This window comes from Periplaneta americana, chromosome 7 (assembly GCF_040183065.1).
Source record: "Periplaneta americana isolate PAMFEO1 chromosome 7, P.americana_PAMFEO1_priV1, whole genome shotgun sequence".
Classification (NCBI taxonomy): domain Eukaryota; kingdom Metazoa; phylum Arthropoda; class Insecta; order Blattodea; family Blattidae; genus Periplaneta; species Periplaneta americana.
This window is the reverse complement of record NC_091123.1, coordinates 26,665,242-26,687,343: the sequence shown is the minus strand read 5'-3', so window position 1 is coordinate 26,687,343 and position 22,102 is coordinate 26,665,242. Positions and strand designations below refer to the sequence as shown.

Here is a 22,102-nt window from a genome sequence, read left to right as displayed (position 1 = left end):
ATTACATTTCCAGCTGTTTAATTTTGGAATATTTAATGCCATTAGCAGATTGGCCAAAAATAAAATTTTTTGACATAGAAATATGCCTTTCTCCTCACTAGATATGGGGAGGAGGTGATAACTTGGGAACTGACCGTCACATAAAAATAGAACCCTCTTGTTCTCTATGTCTTCCCCTTGTATTCTCCGTGTTCTATTTGTTTTCCCCTTATTCTTCTCCTCGTCATCTCCTTGTTCTCCCTGTCATCCCTTTGTTCTTGTATTCCCCTTGTTCGCTTTATCTTCTCCTTATTCTCCTGTCTTCCCCTTTTTCTCTTCTTGCTGTCCTTGTATTCCCTTCGTTCTCCCAGTCTTCTCCATGTTGTCCTTGCATTCCCCTTGTTCTCCTTGTTTAATTTCTCGCACCACTCACACACATAGTTCCATGTAAAGATATGCAGCATAGTAAAGCTATGCACCTGTCGATTTTTCAAAAGAATGTATACTTCTACACAATGAAAAATTGGAAGTTTTGGTGAAAAGAATGAAAATCGCGTGAAACATTTGTCATAAAATAACTCCTGGAAGTATAATTGTGAATTCAATTTTAACAAATGAATATGTGCACAGATTGGTATTTCTTTTCGTGTGTGTATTAAGACTTTATTTCTTATTTTAATAAGTGTTATGTCCCTGAAGTCAGGATATCTTTTTAATATCCATATATAAAATCTTACTGGCAACTTTATAAAAGGAATCTCAAATAACAAAAATGCGATCAGGGGAGTGTCAAAATCACCCAAACCTATAATCAAATCAGGATTAAACAGCAGAAAAAAAATTCCATCATATTTTCTGTGTGGCTAAAATCTGAGTGATAGATGAGTGAACCAATGTATCTAGCCAGAGTGAAAAATGAATGTTTGATATCTTCATTCCAAATGAAGATAATGGTTGCGTGGTTGGACTTCAAAATTTCTAACAGAATTACTTTGTTAAGAAAATGTAAAAGTAGTTCGTACATCAAGTGACATCGAAATTGCAAATGTATTATTGCCCCATACTGAACTGCCCACACTTGTAGTATGCACAATCCACTATCAAAAACACAATTGGGGCAATGTACTTCGTGTGCTATCATTAAAAAAAAATTTCCTGCAATTGAGATCTTATTATGAATCATATTAGCTTTAAGTAAGAACTCTAAAAATGAGTGTTAAAGTCAATGGTAAGAACAATGAAGAAGATCAACATTATTTCAAAGATTTCAATACAAAATATTAAAAAACCATTCAAACATTCCTTGAATAAACACTACCAAACTAACATGCTGTGCTGATTGGCATACCTACTCACACACACATGCTTAAAACAAATTACTCACAACTGTTATGTGAAGAGACAAAATGCCAATGAAACATTAGTTGAAGAGAAAAATATTCTGACTATAATGAAGTTCTTACGTTATTAAGGTATATCCACAATTTATTGTTTCAATGCCACTAAGATGGCATTTACTTTGAGTATTTTCGGTCTGTTAGTCACTATGTATTATTTTATTTTATTACTGATGTCAAGTTTTAATTCGAATATCATATTTGTAAAATAAATACTCAGAACTGGGAACCCAAGAGTTGGAACTTAAACTGAGACGATTCTGTCTGACACCGGGATGGGTATCCGGCGTGGCTTAGTGAATAAAGCATCAGCACATAGAGCTCAAAACCCGGTTCCGGAGAGAATTTTTCTCCGTTCCATTACTCTTTCATCGTATGATGATGCAGAATATCTGCATGGAAATATCATATGTACTTCGGTACATTAAAATATATATGATATGCGTAAATCACTTCGTGATTTAAGGCAGCGCTTATTCCGTCAGATCCCGGCCAACTAGTCACTCATAACGAGTGCACCTCAGCACATGTGTGGACTTTAGTCCTACGTTCATAGACACCTATGACGTAGTGCAGAGGGCAGCCACTAGAGGGAACCCAAGAGTTGGAACTTAAAACTGAGACGATTCTTCCGACGCCGGGGTGGGTATCCGGTGTGGCTTAGTGGATAAAGCATCAGCACGTAGAGCTGAAAACCTGGGTTCAAATCCTGGTGCTAGAGAGAATTTTTCTCCGTTCCATTACTCTTTCACTGTAGTAAAATAGTCAAAGATATTACTCAAACTAATCTGGAAGTAAAATATATATTTTCTTTCAATAATAATAATAATAATAATAATAATAATAATAATAATAATAATAATAATAATAATAATAATAATAATTATTATTATTATCAAAAATATAACAAAATTGCTTTTAATGCGGTAAAATGCATTTTTTTCTTTGTTAGAAATAAATTACAGCTTCCTTATAGGACTTTTCAATAATTTGTACAACACACTTTTAATACACGAGAAGATGAGAAATCTGATGCTACCATTCCCAGATAGTTGCTTCACAACAACTACTTCTCTGAGCAAGACTGCAGTAATCATAACAATAAAAATATTATAAATTAAAACAATTAATGATGAGAGGCATTTTAAAACAGGGAGACGGCACTATATACTAATTGTGAAGTGCCGCCTCACCAAGAAGATATTAATGACAAATATACTCATTCATTCATTCAATAATAAAAATACAAAAATTTCAGATTTCGAAAACATGCACAACTACAATTATTATCTACAATGCTCTGAAGTAATATCGTATTACATCTATGGATGGATGTCCCAGTCTACAGAGCAAATTTAATACTTTACCTTTACCCATGCCAAAAATTACACACGCACACACTCACAGAAATAAGAGAAACTGTGTTATAGCTGTAATTAGGGATGGGACGACATTATTATAATACTATCGAATATGATAGATACTGATTTCCACTGCCTTGAGATAGGCATCAACAGAAGACCTTCCTGTACTATGCTAGTTTGGCAGTGTGAAGAAAATCATTTCTGAGATAAGGTGAGGAATGGCCCTGAATTTTGCCTTACATCTCTCATTCAGAAGGTATTTTGTGTATTCTATGTCAGTGATACAAGACTTCACCTCCCCCCCCCCCCCAACCTCAAACTTTACTACTAAAGTCATAGAGCTGAATTTTAAAGTGAGTGAGCAATGACCTGTATATTTTGCCTGAACCCTTTCATTCAGGGCCTGTTCTTTAATCTATATCACGGGATTCTCCTGACTTTATTACTGAAGGAAGTTACAGATCTGAAATTTGGGGTCAGTGAGAAGTGGCCAATAGATTTTTGAGAGAGTTTTTAACTTTATTTTACTACTAAGTAAAAGACTTTTATCATTATTAAAAAGTTATTTTTGGAAGGACCTGAAAGGTGGAATTCTTTCTCCCCAATAACGTTTATAACTTAGGATGATCATGATGGTTGAAATGCGGTGTGAGAGATGGCTAAAGAATTTTGCCTGGAGTGCTCTCATCCATGAACAATGTCCTAAATTTATGACACAGAATTGTCTGCTTTGCTTCACTTTCCAAGGAAACTTCAGCAGGGAAATTTATCACTCTTACATATGTACAGTAAAACCCCGATAAGACGCTGTTCAAGGGACCGCGTGTAAACCGCGTATTCACTGGGACCGCGTATAAGGCAGGTATACTAATTTTGACTTATATACAGTATCTATTAGCATTTTTCTTTATTGAAATACATGATTCATGAAATGTAATACAGTATTACTCCATTATGTAATTACTGTACTGTACATTAATAGTACATTATGCAACGAGCTTATAATGATAGTAATTAAGACGCAAGTATGGATATTCATACAAGCGTCTTAATTACCATTATAGGCAAGTTTCATACGACTTTTTATGCTCGACCATATTTCTAACTTGAAATTATTCAGATGTATACATTTTATTTGTATCTGACAAGATCGGAAGTGACCTTGTTCTAGGTCGTGAATTGTGAGATGTGCGCAGACGCGAAAGTATTGATTTTTTCCGAGGAACAATAATGTCATTGACCTTGATAAAATCCTGTTAAACTTGATATAACCTTGATTATTGAATTCGACATTGAAAAACGAGATGACAAATTGAATTTATTTGAATATTATTTACAATTAACGCTAATTATTATAGTAACAGAACATAACCTTCTGCGACAGTATTGGATTTCCAGCCTCCATGACTTTTTGCTAATTCTCTTTCAATTGCATATCCGAGAATAATCGATACTTGCGGTTTTATAACGGTACAAAGCTGACTTGTCATTGGCTGAACACCTGTACTTTAATGAGTAGGTGTACTTTAATGACATGCATTAAAGGACTGCTACCAGGTATATAATTACTACATTTCGACATGGTCGAGCATAAAGACATTTACGATACTGTATGTATGTACTGTACTTAATTCTTTCGAAAAGAGTCCTTTATAGTTGTTTGCCATGTGCGTGTTATCTAAGTCTTCATGTTTACCACACTTCACTCTCTTGCGCTTGCATCCTCCCGACGTCGCAGCTGCAGTGATTGAGTCGCGATTTTTTATTATCGTTATTAACGTCGATGATGGGATTCCTAATGAATCAGACAGTTGTTTCTGATTAAGAATACAGGTTTCATCGCACTTTCGTAAGATTTCCAATTTTTCAGACACAAAAAGCGCTTTTCGTTTAACACTCATTGTAATCACACAGACACTTCAATACACTAAAAGATAACAAACCGACCAGCAAAAATTTACAGAATTTAATTACGGTTGAGTGAGGAATGTTGCTTGAGAAAGAGAGGATTAGCAAGAGGGTGGATTATGGTAACTGTAAGCTGCGCAGGTAAAGGGTAGAATAAGAGAGCGTAACAAGAGGGTGGGGTATTGTATAGTAAGAAGGTTTAAATGCGCAGGTAAAGGGTCGAATGCAATACTTTTCAGGTTAATGGCACCAATAAGTTCAATGGCCAAAATGTTTCATTGCTGTTACAATACACTGCTGAAAATTACATCGAAAATATTCCACAAAATCAGCGTATTATGCGGGACTTGAGCGCAACAAACGGGGTATTTTATAAAGGTATTATATATGAAATGTGAAAGGACCGGACAAAAAAAGTGTATTACACGGGATAGCGTAATAAGCAGGCGCGTCTTATCGAGGTTTTACTGTATTACTCTTTGTTGGATATGAACCTGAGAGCTTCTCATCTAATGACAAGTATGGTTAACTCCTCAACCAATGAGAACGACATTTAAAAAAGTAATTATAGGTAACTAATTGTTTTCAGAACAATTAGTGTGAATTTTTCTGGGATAAGAAACAGACGTAATTTACAGATAGACCAGGAAAAAAGTAAGTTGTAACTTGTATCAAAAAACTCTGGTACTGTCCCATCTCTAGTTATTATTTTACACAGAAGGTGGAAGTATACTTTGAAAGATTAGTATCGTTTGAAATCAACTTGAGATAGAAGAATGTGACTTATTGATAACAGGAAGTATCAAAATATTCTGGCAATTCTTCATCTGTTTGTAAGGCTGCTCCAAAGTGGCACATGCTCTAATAACAGTACCAAACTCTGTATGTACTTCAAAACACACAATGAACACACACAGGGCGGGCACAAGTGTAAAATGAGAAAACTCAAAAGCAAAGCATCAGACACACTGCAAATTGATGACTAGTCTACGCACTTGAAGAAATTCTTAAAGATGTTTCCGGGGCTAAGCTTACTTCCCCCCGGAGTTGTGGGTGTGCTTGGTGTCGAGGGACTAGCACTGCCCATGGCAGGACTGAAATTAGCCAAGTACGTGTCTCAGAAAGTGTCACACCTGTTCTTACTTTTAAGTGCATTAACAACTTCCAGGAAATAAGCATATTAAGCAGTCATTCCTGAGTTCATTATAAATGCTGCTTCTGTGTATTTCAGACCTCGAATTCTGAACAGTCTGAACTGTGAATACCATCTTTCTGTTTGGAGAGCGCGGGAATAGAAATCTAATTTCATATTACGAAATGTTTGTGGTTAATTCTTTGTAAAATTGCAATTCTGAAATACGATAGTAGTCTACAAGTATACGGTAAAATGACGCAACATTAGCACTGCAGCAATATTAACATAACGAACCAATAGGAGACTTAAATATTGAAAGAAATAAAAATAAATTATATGATGAAAGAGTAATGGAACGGAGAAAAATTCTCTCCAGCACCGGGATTTGAACCCGGGTTTTCAGCTCTACGTGCTGATGCTTTATCCACTAAGCCACACCGGATACCCACCCCGGTGCCGGACAGAATTGTCTCAGTTTAAGTTCCAACTCTTGGGTTCCCTCTAATGAGACGATTCTGTCCGGCCAGGGTGGGTATCTGGTGTGGCTTAATGGATAACACATCAGCACGTAGAGCTGAAAACCCGGGTTCAAATCCCGGCACCGGAGAGAATTTTTCTCCGTTCCATTATTCTTTCATCGTATGATGGCGCAGAATATCTGCATGGAAATATCATATACTTCGGTATATTAAAATAATATATAGAAATAAATTAGCTTTCTGATAATTCTACAAAGTAATGTTTAATTAATATGACAGTGACTATGAAATTCGAATCTATCAAGAAACAAAATTCAGGAACTTCTTGGAAACTATGATGAAAAGAAAGTGTACATTTTTAGTTTTACTGTTGCTAGAAACAAAACAAAAGAACCAGTCTTGATACAATGTGTGGATAATGAAGAATTTTGAATGTTTCAAACCTAATTTAAGTCTAAGTCATTTATAATGGCGGTCACTCTCTCTCTCGCTCTCTATTTATTAACTACTTTGCCTCTGTGGACTCAAGAGTTTGTCCTGCAGTTTCAACACAGACATCTGACTACAAAGCAAGGGGACTGGGTAGGATGAGAAGTTGGCTAATTTAGAATTCTAGACATAATTTTACTATACAAGACAACTGGACTTACTTCTCTTCTGATGGAAGAGAGAATGAGAAATTTCATCTCCACTTAAAAATCCATTGTATTCAATTAGGACTGAATCCACTGAACACCAAAACTTATGATAAACATAGTAGCCACTCCTCCTATAATTCCACCAATTCATTGTGACACTATTACCACCAACCACACAAGAAAGTGCTAAGGACGTTCTTTACAACACCTCAGACACACAGACTAGCCAATTCAGCTGGAGAGAGACTGAGTGAGAAAAAGAAACAAGATGTATATAAAATGTTATTGAAAGTACTCAGGATCTTAAAATAAAGAATGTGACTGTATAATTAATTGTAATGTATAAAATTTACTCACAGAAAACTAACCATTACTGTGGAATAAGTTAATGGAACGACCCTTGAAATTCGATGTAGCTTTCCTGGAAGTTCTTAATGAAACTCATTGTACGACACTAAATCAGAAAAGGATCATGAACTCACCTTCTGATTTGACTTGATGGCAATGGACTGGTGGCAGTAGGCGAAGTGGAAGTTGTCTTGACTGGCGAACTTGTCACTGTGGTTGTAACAGTGGCAGCAGTCGTCGTTGTAACAGTTGTAGTGGTAGTTGAAGCCGTTGTAGATGGTACATCTTGTGGCTGCTGAGAAGCAACCTTTGCCTCTTCCCTGGCTCCCCGCCTGTACACCACAATACTCAGTTTTAAGAAACATGAAATCAATTCACATTCGTGTTTATTCTGCTTGTCTCAAGACTATTCAAAGATGACTTACATATCTGATCTACTTAGCCATCTATACGAAAATACTGATTTTAAGTTTTAACAAAACTAAACAAGTATCTGCAAGAACATTATTCACACAGCAGAATTTAAAATGCTCTTTATAACGAAGTTCTCCACACGGAAGTTCTACTGCAACTGCACAATGTCTATCCAATTCAATGTTAATAAAACCACACAAAGGAAAATAAATTTTCCTTTCAACGAACTAAGTTCTGTGTTTACTATTTTGACTCATCCCAGTGTCTTGCACACTGGAAGTACATAAGCAAGATAAGCCCTAATGTCAGCAAAGTACCTGGAACATTTCATGCATGTGTTATCATGCAAACATATTTTGTCGTGAATTCATTGTGTTGCTGTATTGCCTAATGTAATTAAAACCAGACTTAAAATTTCTTTCTGATAGACTTTGTACTGTGATAAAATTCCTATGCACAAAGACAACTGTCTTCATTGTTTGAATACAACTTATGAAAGCAGTTCATACAAGTGATTAAAAACCTAGCGAATAAAATCAGTATTCTGAAAGTCATGGGTCTATTATGTCAGTCTTTTCTAAATAAATACTTCCCCCTCTTCCCATTTAATTTGCTTATCTACTAATGCCAGCGCTATATAATCAGCAGTCTTGTACACTAACAAGGTATAGCTGCTTTGTTTGGTGGTTGCCAGATGTCTCAATTCCATCATCACTGCTATTTCTATATCCATATTATAAACTTTACAATTAAACAGAAGCATATTATGTTTTGGCCCTTCTTGGGCTGTAGTGCCATGGATAAAAAAAAATTATGTAGGTACATGGTGGAATCTTTTGATGTTCTAATCTTATGTTTCTTCCACAACATCATTTTTTTATACATCTTGATTACACAACTTTCAACACTGTATCACTTCGGAATATGCAGTTTACTGTTTTTGCGTGTTAAATATTAGGTACAGTACCTTACTGATTAGTTTCAGCCTGTTGTGGGCTATCCTCAGACCTGATTGGTCCTGGTCTTCACGCCTTTTGTTTGCGTTTCCTGTGGGGATGTGTTTGTGTAGTGTAATGTGGAGTCAAAAAGTGTGTGTGTTCTGAAATTGAGTTGTGTGTTGAGAATTTCATGTGGATGTATGTTTGTGTGTCTATATATTTCGTATTGTATAGAATATAATCTAAATTTAACAGAAGAAATACTGAAATCAGAAGTAAACACTGAAATGCTGAAACAATTGTCTTTAGAGACAATTAATATTAGGTACCCTCCACAAAACTGGCTTCATTTATACACCGACGGATCCTTGATCTCCAGAGAACAAGGTGCCGGTGCAGGTGTTACGTGCTGTCTCTTCTCACTTTATAGATCTCTTGGATATGGAACAACAAGTTTTGATGGTGAAATCATTGCAATAAGCGAATGTCTCAGGAATCTTCTATGCCACATCAATAAATTTAGGAATGCAGTTATATTGTCGGACTCCAAAGCAGCTATTCTATCAATCGTCTCTAAACACACACCTTCATCTCAAACAGCAGAAATAACTAAAATGCTCTCTCAATTATTATCACTCAATTAAAGAGTTGTGTTCCAATGGATACCATCCCATTGTGGAATCCTGGGAAACGAGAATGCGGATGCTTTAGCAAAGAAGGGTAGCACTGCTACTTACAGACCTGTTACTAAATCTACGTATTACTCTGTGAAGAGATTTATTAAATCTACATACTTAGACTTCAACAAACAAAATTTGATAACTCAATCCCAAGGGAAAAAATGGAACTCTCTGCATCAAAATCCACAGTTAATTCCCGATTTACCACGAAAATCGTCTGTAGCTGCATTTAGATTGGCAACAGGCTATGATTGTTTGGCCAAACACCTGCATAGGATTGGAATATATCAGTCCCCTAACTGCCCATTGTGCAACTCAAACCAAGAAATGGATTCGGAACACCTCAAACTCTGTGCTTCAGTGGCTAGTCATGATAATATCTTTGAAAAATATTGGAGTGCAAGAGGTCAAATGACTTTATTGTCGAATGCCTGGAATTAGAAAACAACAACATATTTCGTATTGTTCTAGTGTGTTTAGTTTCTGGTTTTTCGGTTGAATATGTAGAATTTCCATGTCTGTGTTTATCCACATGAAATTCTCAACACACAACTCAATTTCAGAATACACTTTTTGACTCCACAGTACACTACACAAACACACCTCCACAGGAAATACAAACAAAAGTCGCGAAGACCAGGACCAACCAGTTCTGAAGATAGCCCACAACAGGCTGAAACTAGTCAACAAGGTACTGTAACTAATATTTAACATGCAAAAGCAATAGCCTGCATATTCCGAAATCAATTTTTTATTTAGTTCTTCAATAAATAATTTTCCTGTCACCAAGTGGCTTATCTCAGTTACATGCTATATCTACTGTAAACCAGTAATTAATAACTCTGTCATTGCTAAAGCTTCACAAATAAGTTGTCTACAAAACAAGACAACAGAGTGTCACCTGCATGGGCATAATTTTATTCATAATTTTCCTGATCAGAGCAGACGACCACGGCTGTCTTTCAGCCATGCAACATCTGTCCACATGAAGTTGGAAACCTGGGCAAGAAAACGGCTGTAAGTACAGAAAAACCTGCCGAAATGGTCACCACCAGTCAGCAGCCATCTTAATAAATGATCACTTTTTCCCTGAAACTGAATTAGCATATAACAAAGTCTTTTTAAATATTCTTTCATTTCAGTAGCCACATCTGAGGTCAGAGACCAGGTTTTTTATACTAATGGCAGGCACTTGTCTTTGCCCATGGTGCACCATAGAAGGCAAACTATGTAACACTGAATGATGATGAATGATTTATGGAGCAATGGTTTTTTTTTTAGTAGGTTCTTTTACGACGCTTTATCAACATCTTTGGTTATTTAGCGTCTGAATGAGATGAAGGTGATAATGCCGTGAAATGAGTCCGGGGTCCGGCACCGAAAGTTACCCAGCATTTGCTCATATTGGGTTGAGGGAAAACCCCGGAAAAAACCTCAACCAGGTACCTTGCCCCGACCGGGAATCCAACCCGGGCCACCTGGTTTCGCGGCCAGACGCACTGACCGTTACTCCACAGGTATGGATCCGGAGCAATGGTGAAATGCCAGTAGGAGAAATGGGAATACACTGCGAAAACCTACCACCAAATACCGTCTCCACAAATTCCAGTTGAACCTGCCAGGATTCGAACCTGGGTTACCAGCATGGAAAGCCATGTTCTAGCTGTTCGGCTAATGGTGCGCCATGTTCAAAATGTTATATTCTGTATGCCAAAAAATAAAACCACTTTTCATAATGCAAAATTTCTTTGCTTGAATTTAGTGGCCACTTGCGTTCACAACAATAATTCTTCACAAGACTATATGGTGGCCAGTTACGACAGGTTTCACTGTAATTGTGCCTGAACCCACTTTACTGGTGGACAGGGTACTGCAAACCTACAACATGGGTATCCGAGCTTTATTTCCCTTCCAATGCAGCAATGTTTTAATCCAATGCCACCAGGTTGTCTTTTCGACATTTCTGGTCTTCTCTCCTGGTCGTGGCTTAGTTGTAACCCACTTCTGAGGTTGGGGCGCCTGGAAGGCGGAGTTACATTACCCTGATGATGTGATAGGATGATTATGATAATGTGGTGCCAGGAGAAGTCTTAAATCTAAACTTAACCTAAATTCCAGACCATGGACGAACACAGGAATAATCCCCTTTAAGGAAAAAATTCCTGTGCTCTAACCGGGAATCGAACCTGGGACCTCATGAACTATAGCCAGAAGCTCTGACCACTAGACCATGAGGGTGCAGCAATGTTAAGAATTTCTATTGCCCTTAAAATTTGTGAATTTCAAATTCAATGGCAAATGGAGCAATCACAAGACAAGTTGAGTTGGCTACCATTTTTCCTTCAAGTGATAAGAAAAACGTTAACAAAATTTGAAATGACTAATAAATATTTTAATGAAAAACAAAACAAAACAAAAAAAAAAACAGTAATAATTATAGTAATATAAAAGATTGTGTGGAAGAGAATTTAATTTCTGGTTCAACTGGTAATTCTACAATTTGGGACATCTGGCCGATATCTACGGCTGACTACTAGGATCCAGAATACAAAGCAGAGGTTAACTTAAAAATAAAATACAATATGATTTGTGGAGAGAACACAGAACAATGATAAATTTAAAAATAAAGTATAATTTGATTTCGGAGAAATATGAGATGAAAGTACAATGAAGAGTAATGAAATGAAGTAAAAAAAATATTACATAGTATTATACAAGTAATTCAGAAAATGCATTCATTTAAGTGTCATTACAATGTAACTTAACTAAAAAAAGTTCTTTTTTAGAGAATACAGAAATAGCTGAATGTTATCAATTGGTGTCTCTGTAAATCTGGTTCCAAAACAGTAAGCAATTCCAGAACAGAGAGCTGGAACTTAATTAAATAACAAACACCATGTATGACTTTTAGTACTTGAGAATGCGAGTGATTAAGTGTTATATCTAAGCATTTCTTACATCTATGTTATATAATCATTTTAAGCTTGCTTATATAAGCAACATTTCGAACACAAAGTTAAATATAAAAAGTGGAGAGTTTCATGTCTCAAATAAGGTAACTTTGCACCTGACTATAATTTCTTATTTATATCCAATGCGTGATTTACTTTTTTTTAAGTATTAAGTGTTTTACTGTAATGGTAACGAATTTCTATATAATACTGACCTTACAATGAACACCTATTTAGACGATGCTGTTTTCGATAGAAATTACTCATGTAAATTAAGTATAACAGAGTCAAATTAAGCAAAGTTCTAAGGTTACAAAGTTATTGGCACCTAAAATTACAGTCCCAATACCCATCGCCTTCTGTCAAGTATTCGTGGTAGCTCAGTGAGTAGATGTCAGCCTGGTACTGGAGAGGTTTCCAAATTGAGCCCCACTTAAACTTCTTCCTATTTTCTTGTTATGTTATTCTACAGTTAAAATTATCACACCTATTTATTTGTTGAGGTGTTTCTCATATCTTTAAAAACAACACAAAAATGAGAATGCTTCTTCCCTTAATACAGTGCTCTAGTGAGATTAATACTACATCAAAATTATTTTTACCCTGTGATGTTTATAAGCAAAAGAGTATTTATAACTAATGGAGGAAAGGAACTTGACACTAGAATCCTGAACCACTCAACAGTCACAGTTTCCCTGTACTGAGAAGCACCTGTGCTATTAAAGATATTTCCGAACTAGCATTAATATAAAAACAAAAGTGGATGTGCCATCATCTTTGTGTATACTCAAAATTATAAGCAGAAAGACATGTTGGTCTTAAAAGGAAAACAAATGGTGAAGGCATTTCAACATTGCCATAGCTATAGCAGCTTCCTGCATTATTAATTGTTAATTATTTGTTATTCTATTTGCAAAATAGTCCTAATAAATACTACTCGAGATTTTGATTATCAAAAGCTGTAGTTGCATTACCTAGGATGATTGAAGCTTACAAGCAAACATTCTCATGGGAGTAGATAAAAAAAGTTAATTTTTTTTTCTTCCACCATGTTAATAATGTCAAAACAAGTGATTATACAAATTTTGGCCACTTGAGCACAATTACGAGGGCTGTAAAAAATAAGTTTCCCTGGGGCCATTTACAGAAAGAAAACAATTTCATGGAAAGATTTATTGGAACAGATATAGCAATTGTTGAGCTATTTTCAACGTATTCCCCAATGGAATTGAGGCATTTGTCACACCATGGGATCAACTTTTATATCCCTGTAACGTACAAGTCTGTCACCTAGGATTGGAACCATTGTGTGACAGCTATCTGCACCTCTTTGTCTATCCCATGGTATGACAAATGTCTCAGAATATGTTGCAAAATAGTTCAACAATTGCTGTATCCATTCCAATAAATTTTTCCAATAAAATTGTGTTTCTTCAAAAATTCTTCAAACGGCCTCAGGGAAACTTATTTTTACAGCCCTCGTAATTGCGCTCAAGTAGCCAAAATCTGTGCAAGCACTTGTTTTGTCATTATTAACATGGTGGAAAAAAAACTTTTTTATCTGCCCCCCATGAGCATGTTTGCTTGTTAGCTCAGAACCTTTCACATTGTAAGTCCCACAACTACTCACTCAGCCACTGTGTCTATCACACAGAAAGCAGAGGACATTAAAGAAAGGTCAGCAGACCGCACTTTTCACTGCCAATAACTCAGCATGCTTTGACCGTGGCACAATTCGGTCCTGCTACAATTTGTTTTATATCATTATCTTCCATCGAAAACAGTATAATCAAATCAATGATCATAAAAGCAAATCCTCTTCTTGCTAGTTTATAAAACACGAATACAGAAGTGATTATCTACCAAGAAGATTTGAGACATGAAACAAACCAGTTTCTACTAACATCTAATGTTTAATCCCTCCACTAAGAACTGACTGTTGCTATCAAGTACATTGTGTTGTATCAACACAGCAGGCAACATGGAGCAAGAAGCACACTACAGAGAAGGGGGTTCTGTGCGTGGTGGAGGCCTACCTTGGCAAGTGTTTCTCTCGGAGAGATGCGGAGCGGGTTGGAAGGGCTGATACGGGGGACGAGTGTAAGGTAGGGCAAGAGCCAGCTTTTATTCTTGCTTGCAACTCCATGTATCTGCGATAGAACCTGCATGCACGAAAACAAAAACAAAACCAGGGGGGAAAAAAACGAGGATGCAGAAAACTTGCATGCACAAACTTGAGGTCTACATTTCAAGAATGGATGGTGCAAATCTGAGGCGGTTTGAAATTATCAATAAACAAATCTAAATAAATTGTTATAGTGATCTCTTGTTTTGTTACTTATACAGCTTAGTGATCTCATAAGACGTTCTGTAAATACACTTGCCCATAATAAAAAAACTTGGTAGGGTAGTAAGCAGCTGAATGATCATTTTGTCTGATTCATAATAATTGTTCTTTTATGTTCAGAAAATCAGGGGCACAGTAGCTTTGGTTTTATTTCCATTCTGAAGGAATGCCATGCTAAATATCCATTCAATGAAAGAGTAAAGGAACGGAGAAAAATTCTCTCCGGTGCAGGGATTTGAACCCGGTTTTCTGCTCTACATGCTGATGCTTTATCCACTAAGCCACACCGGATACCACCCCAGCGTCGGACAGAATCGTCTCAGATTAAGCTCCAACTCTTGGGTTCCCTCTAGTGGCCGCCCTCTGCACTACGTCCACTAGAGGGAACCCAAGAGTTGGAACTTAATCTGAGATGATTCTGTCTGACGCCGGGGTGGTATCCAGTGTGGCTTAGTGGATAAAGCATCAGCACGTAGAGCTGAAAATCCGGGTTCAAATCCTGCCACCGGAGAGAATTTTTCTCCGTTCCATTACTCTTTCATCGTATGATGACGCAGAATATCTGCATGGAAATATATGTACTTCGGTACATTAAAATAATATATATAAATATCCATTGCCAAGCAAGGAAACACTAATCAAGGTCTTTAGAGGAGTTCTTGTAAACATTTGTAAGTTATTCTTCATTTCATTAGTAAGGGTACATTTTAGTGTCCTTATTTTGTCTTCTTTTGCCATATTTGAAGTAATGTACGTCATTATTGTTTTATTATTTCATTTTAATGTGTTTTTACACATCTGCATAGTTATATACCTGGTGCAGAAAATTCACATAGTATTATGGCATGTGACTTCTGATAATTTATTTATATTTACTCTGAATTATATGAGGAATTTCACTTCTCTCAACAGCATAATGGAAGTGAGACTAGACAAAAGAACAATAAATACCTCGCATAAAAACTACTACTTATAGCTTTTAATCTCCGTGACTACACACAACAGCTAAGAATTTGAGGAATGTAAAATCAAGTGAGACTTTTATTTGAATACCCAGTGTTTGCTTCTAAGACAAAAGAATTTAATGCTGTTGTTTACATTCGTGCTGCTGTGACTGAGGTGACAATATTGGAAAGCTAATCTACAGTGTCAGAAAATAAGTGCAGAAGAATTAACAACATACTTGAATAATTCCTATAAAGTCATACAATACATACTGTATCTCTAACGGCACACTGTTATTTTATTTTCTACAATGTAACGGAACAAAAAGTAATTTCATAAAGAAAATATGTACTGAGAACAAGTTTCAGTCAAAGTTAAGAATTTATTTCATATTACCATTTCTGTATTATAATTATCACATGCCCCCATTTGTGGAATGGATTTCTGGACATTCCTTAAGAAGAAAATGAACAGATTGTGAAAAATGTATTTATTATATGCTCTATCTCACAGATATTTTATATTTCTACTCACATGTAAAAAAAAAAAAAGTTACGTATATAAAATTATTTGTTTGCAATAACGAATTGTTTCTTTCTTCATAAGCTCAAGATTTTCTGTGTTAAACAATGCGCACAGGTACAGTGAAACCTCGATAATACACGTCTGTTTGTTATGTATCCTGCATTATATGTTCTTTTCGTATGGTCCCTTGACATCCCTATATATAACCATGTAAAATTCACCGCTTAATACACTCTTTCATCTGATGAAAATTCTAAAATATTGTACTTTAAAGGATACTGAAAAAATTTTCCTGGACTTCTACATTTACCACTAGTGCTCGCATATTCAAGGATTTGTAGGAGTCTTTATTTGGTGAATACAACAGAATGGAATGCGATCTTTGAGTACCTGCAAGATTACTGTATTCAGAGCCTGTCCTTCTTGCTGGCAGTTTTAAATTGATGAAGAGGAAGTGGAAGTGGAAGAGATAGACATTCTAAATCCTTCTCGCAAAGAAGACCTTGCCGCGGTGTCTGTGATTTATAGATTCATTAAAGTTTCTAGTAGTCAAATTATTGATGTCACTTCCGATTTAAAGCATGTGGAAAATGCAATTATTCATAGTACTGAATCAAGTGCAAGACAGAAAACAATTTTTGACTTTTTTAATAAAGGGGTACTTTAATTGATGAGACAGTGTGTTTTATCTAGCATAATTACAGCATTTAATCTTTAAATCTCTTCAACAAATATTTATGCTGATTCATACCTTTGTGTTAAAATTTAAAAAATCCAAAAATGACCTACACTTGCTAATACGTGGTCCTGTTTAATACACTATTTTTATGCGGTCCCTTGAAGAGCGTCTTACCGAGGTTTCACTGTATATTGTATATATAAAACAACCGTTATAATTAATTGCTTGATATTTTTCATTTTATTAAAAACTTTCACTATGAACGGCATCAACATTGACACTAAATAAATAAATGAATGAATGAACAAATCTATAATAATAATAAATCTGTAGCCGAAATGTTAACTTTCCAACGATCACTAAGTGACAAAAATTATCTAAATCATTTCTGCTGCTTTTGAAGACCTACTATTTTTCATTATTTCTAAGAACAATTAATCAGTAATTTTGCCTGGGCCAGGCTCGTCTTGTATACTGTAAATCTACAAAATATGAAATCTAGTTTTATTTCAGTTCCAAAGGAACTCATGTCTAGTATTTTCATTTGTTGCTTAATTCTTCATTCTCAGCCTAGTCGAAAGTCACAAAATATAATCCAATAGCAAAAGCAATTATGATAAACACCAGACCATCGAAGATAATCTCAATAATGAAGACAATTATTATGTATATTATTAATTAGAAAATTGGTGTAAGTCTGACATGGGAAACAGGAGTTAACATTATAGTCTGCGCTTTCGCAAAGAAGGGCAGCACTGCTACTTACAGACCTGTTACTAAATCTACGTATTACTCTGTGAAAAGATTGATTAAATCTACATACTTAGACTTCAACAAACAAAATTTGAAAGCACAATCTCAAGGGAAAAAATGGAACTCTCTTCATCATAATCCACAGTTAATTCCCGATTTACCACGCAAATCGTCTGTAGCTGCATTTAGATTGGCAACAGGCCATGATTGTTTGGCCAAACACCTGCATAGAATTGGAATATATCAGTCCCCTATCTGCCCATTGTGCAATTCAAACCGAGAAATGGATTCGGAACACCTCAAAATTTGTGCTTCAGTGGTTGGCCATGATAATATCTTTGAAAAGTATTGGAGTGTAAGAGGTCAAATGACTTTATTGTCAAACGCCTGGCATTAGAAAACAACAACAACATTATAGTCTGCCTAACATTTATCTTTGTTCACCAGAAATTCCAATTGGAACCACCAGTGTTTCAACCTGATGTTCTAGAATCTTGTCAAAAGGTGCACAATACTTCCAACTCATATACATGTCTGCCATTAATCCGTGAGGTCACAATGCTTCTCTAATAATGCACAATAAGTCATTAATGGCACAAATTACATTATAAAGAATCTGGTCTTCTGATGTGTCGATATCAAATAATGAGCAGAGACTGCAACTTTTAAATACTATGTATCCCCTCAAGAAATTCCAAAAATATATACTCCAACAAATGGATCTTACACTGCCGCAGAGTTTGCACCATCATTCTTTATATTACATCCCATATTAATATAACATTAAAGTTTCAGTAAAACCAATTATAAAAAGGTTTTAGAATGTAACACAGAACAGCTTAAAGGGCTCAGTAAATGGACTTCAAACCCATTCACTATCATGATTACATTGCATCAACAATATCTTCCACTAAGAATTGTATTATTTTGTAAAAAGGTAAAAATGGGAATTCTATGACATGTAAGAAATAACTACATACCCATGGTATGCTTTGAAACTATGAAAACATGAAATAAGTAATCATAATCTTTCCCTTAATCATAAAAATATAAGATAACTGCCTATAATCACAGATTTAAACCAAAGGTCCCGGGTTCGATACCCGGCTCCGGAACAATTTTTCCCTCGAAATTATTCAAATCAACTTTACAGAGAGTTATACCTGAAATCTTGATTTGCATAATACACGTCACTGTTCGTTAACAGAAAACCACAATTTAAGTCACACGGAGTTAGTGTGCACTCGAAGTTGGTTGCTTGACGGTTGTCAGCCGACTTTGAGGTCTGTGGATATAGAGGGAAAAATTGGATCGGTGTCGGTTAGAGTTCCCGGGTAGCTCAGTGGTAGAGCGTTGGTACGTTAAACCAAAGGTCCCGGGTTCGATACCCGGCTCGGGAACAATTTTTCCCTCGAAATTATTCAAATCAACTTTACAGGGAGTTATACCTGAAATCTTGATTTGCACATCTTTTTCACTTTTTTTTTTTTTTTTTTAATTTTGACACAATTGACATTTCTATTAAGAATTCACAAAAAATTACATAAACCACGAAATAACACTCTGGTAAGTTGGGAGAAAAGCCAATGGGGAATGATAATCTCTTTCAAAGGCATACTGTCATTATAATATATGAAAATAACTAAAGAATTTCATATATTCTACTTAAATCACTTAAATTATAAAAATAACTAAAGATACATTTCCATCTAAATCTTTCACATTATCACCGATTTTCATTAAGAAACAAATGCTTCTGTTAAGATGGCACAGAGTAATGTGTGAATTTCTGACTAGCCTAATACTGTTTACAACAAAAGTGACTACAAGTGAAATACATACATAGTGAGTGAAGAGAGTATAATCCATCAACACTTTAGATTTCACTCTTTAACAGACTTAACTGAACTGAAGCCAAAATAATACTAAAACTTTAGTCAAACAATCATGATGTGACTCTACGAAAGCAGAACAAGGCCTGATGCTTTAGAAAACGTATGTTGGAGATCAATACAGAAATGGTGGAAAATTCCAAATATCTGTTTCTAAATAAGTTCGCTTTTGCCTTGACCTTCATAGTAAATTAAGTTTCTCTTCCTAGAATACATACATGTAATTGTCAATAGTTGAGAAACTTTCGTCCTAATGTTGAAATAGTTCTCAACATCCTTCAACTGAGGAGAATGGGAGAAACTATTCAAGAATGTTTACATATCTCAATACAATGCACAAAACATTTGGAATTCCTTACTAGACTTTCTGGCTTCAAAACGATTTATGTTGAAAACAACTCATATTGGGACTTGCATTATATTATAAGGTAATAAGACGTCAACAGTTACCAGCACACTCCTGGCCTCCATGACAAGAATCGAGAGATTTTCTGTATTATACATTTTGCTTTAGCCTCATTTAAAATCATCAAATGCAACTATTTCTTCAACATCACTAACAATCAAATCTTCACTATTAAGAAAATCACGAAAATATCACCATCATTTGCAATTTCAAAGTAAGATGAAACTTTCATTTAGATGTATTTTTTTTTATATGCAGAACAAAAGTGGAACAAATATGGTTCGTGATCAAAATTATACTTGTACCTAAGAAGGAAGACTAGAAGCTTTCATATTTTTTCCTTGGCCATGGTGGATCAATGCTAACATCCTCGTCTTATAAGCCAGGGAGCTCGGGTTCAAATCTCGGTTGATCCATTCTGAATATACAACTAGTGTTGGGCAAGCCTGTCGTTCAGGCAACACATGGGATTTTCTCTGGGTACTCCAGTTTCCTTGTGACGTCCCAAAATTCTCTGTATTATTATTCATAAGTTCAAATTGCACTCCGGATAGTCTTCGACAAACTAAATGGTCTACACTTTTTGGCATTAGCAATATCTATGAGCCACACGTTAGAGGGGGTAAATAACAGCAAAGTTATGGACCATGCTGCCATTGTAAGGGGCAGGAAAAGGAATTCCTTGACGAACTAATTGTATATATATAAAAAGATAAAGTTGATTTAAGACTGTCATAGTAATAATATTCAATATGAGGAGAATTTTTTTTTAAGGTATTTGTAATATGTTACAGTTACAGAAACATCCAATGATTCAGAGCTATGTAACAGGGAAAGCAAAGAATAGAACTTATATGTTGAGTATTACCAAGAGCTATTCCACAGTTGGTAACGAATGGTTATGTCTTTCCAAACAGAACATAAATCACTTATTTAATGATGCATTACCAACTGACTTTGATGGAGCATGGTAAGAATGTACCAGTAATTATTCTTGAAGAATATATGGATGGTATGGACTTCAAATGGAAGATGGGACTAACCCATTGCACTTACACCTTTCACATAGACCCACTAGTTACCTCCAGATTTTGACACGAAAAAAAAAAAGTTGGTAAATTTTATCTGGAACTCTTTCATTCAGAGACAGAATCGCGTGCTGTAAAACTATGACAAGGGTATCCTAGTTATATTTCGCTTTTGACAGAAGTCAAATTAAGGACTTTGTCCTCAAAACCTCACTGCTCTCTCAAGGGAACTGTTTGGGCTTAAGTCGAAACTTCCCCTCAAACTTCGCACACACATTTCTACAGTCGGGAGACAAAATATAAAAAAATAGCTACCAATACCAACTGTTCGGGTGTGAAAGCTTACTTGGGATGTTACATTAAGGAACGAAGGAGGGTATTTGGAGACAGCTGGCTTGCCATCTTCCACGAATTCATATCCTGTCATGTGACCTGCTGACTGCATTAGATATGGCTACTATCGAATGGAAACTATCGAACTATCTTATTCCAGGAGGGTATTTGGAGACAGCTGGCTTGCCATCTTCCACGAATTCATATCCTGTCATGTGACCTGCTGACTGCGTTAGATATGGCTACTATCGAATGGAAACTATCGAACTATCTTATTCCAGGAGGGTATTTGAAGACAGCTGGCTTGCCATCTTCCACGAATTCATATCCTGTCATGTGACCTGCTGACTGCGTTAGATATGGCTACTATCGAATGGAAACTATCGAATTATTCCATGCTTACTATTGGTATGAATTTAGATTAACTGATTTCTTGAAGATTTTAGATACAGTTGATGACTATCAATAGAGGAAATATGTTATGCTTTTAAGTGTTGATAAAATTTTGCTATGAAGAAAAAGAGAAATATCTGTAATCATTCAAACCTAATGTTACTTCTACAACAATCCTTTACTGTGCCCTTTAAGTGTATGCAGTCTAGTGCATTGTTTTTAAGCCAAGAAAATTAACATTCGTCTCAAGCAAACAAACACAAAAACTGATCTGTTAGTGTGCTGAAGCAATGCCAGGTCAGGTTGTTATATAGAATAGAGACAAGTGTTCTTTCTTACTTTTCATCAGCCTCAAAGCTATGTGTTCTCCTCAACACAACTTCTGGTGTGTCAGAGCTGTTTCGAGTCTCTGCTCCTGGTGGTGTAGTGGCCTTATGAGACACTGCCTCCTTCTCACCAATTCCTGATAAACATAATATTGAAATAAACAGAGATGATAATGCGATGCTTAAGAATTTAATAACGAGAAAAAAACCTCCATGATATTGAAACATTTAAATTCTAACTGCT

General features: G+C 35.7%; 1 protein-coding gene and 1 non-coding gene across 8 annotated transcripts in view; one reads left to right on the top strand and one right to left on the bottom strand.

The window, feature by feature from the left end:
- LOC138703000 (protein phosphatase 1 regulatory subunit 12A-like) overlaps positions 1–22,102 on the bottom strand; it is a 227,099-nt gene that overhangs the window by 103,805 nt on the left and 101,192 nt on the right. For 5 of the 7 annotated variants that reach the window (XM_069830483.1, XM_069830481.1, XM_069830487.1 and 2 more), the window contains 4 exons: positions 21,872–21,995; positions 14,268–14,393; positions 7,383–7,580; positions 5,644–5,742 (listed from right to left, as the gene is read on the bottom strand). In XM_069830483.1, coding sequence (XP_069686584.1) covers positions 5,644–5,742; positions 7,383–7,580; positions 14,268–14,393; positions 21,872–21,995 — 547 coding nt within the window. The remainder of the gene's footprint in view (positions 1–5,643; positions 5,743–7,382; positions 7,581–14,267; positions 14,394–21,871; positions 21,996–22,102) is intronic. The other 2 variants (XM_069830485.1, XM_069830486.1) reach the window with 2 other exon arrangements.
- TRNAN-GUU (transfer RNA asparagine (anticodon GUU)) lies at positions 18,809–18,880 on the top strand. Its single transcript has one exon. It is a non-coding gene; the product is annotated as a tRNA-Asn (tRNA).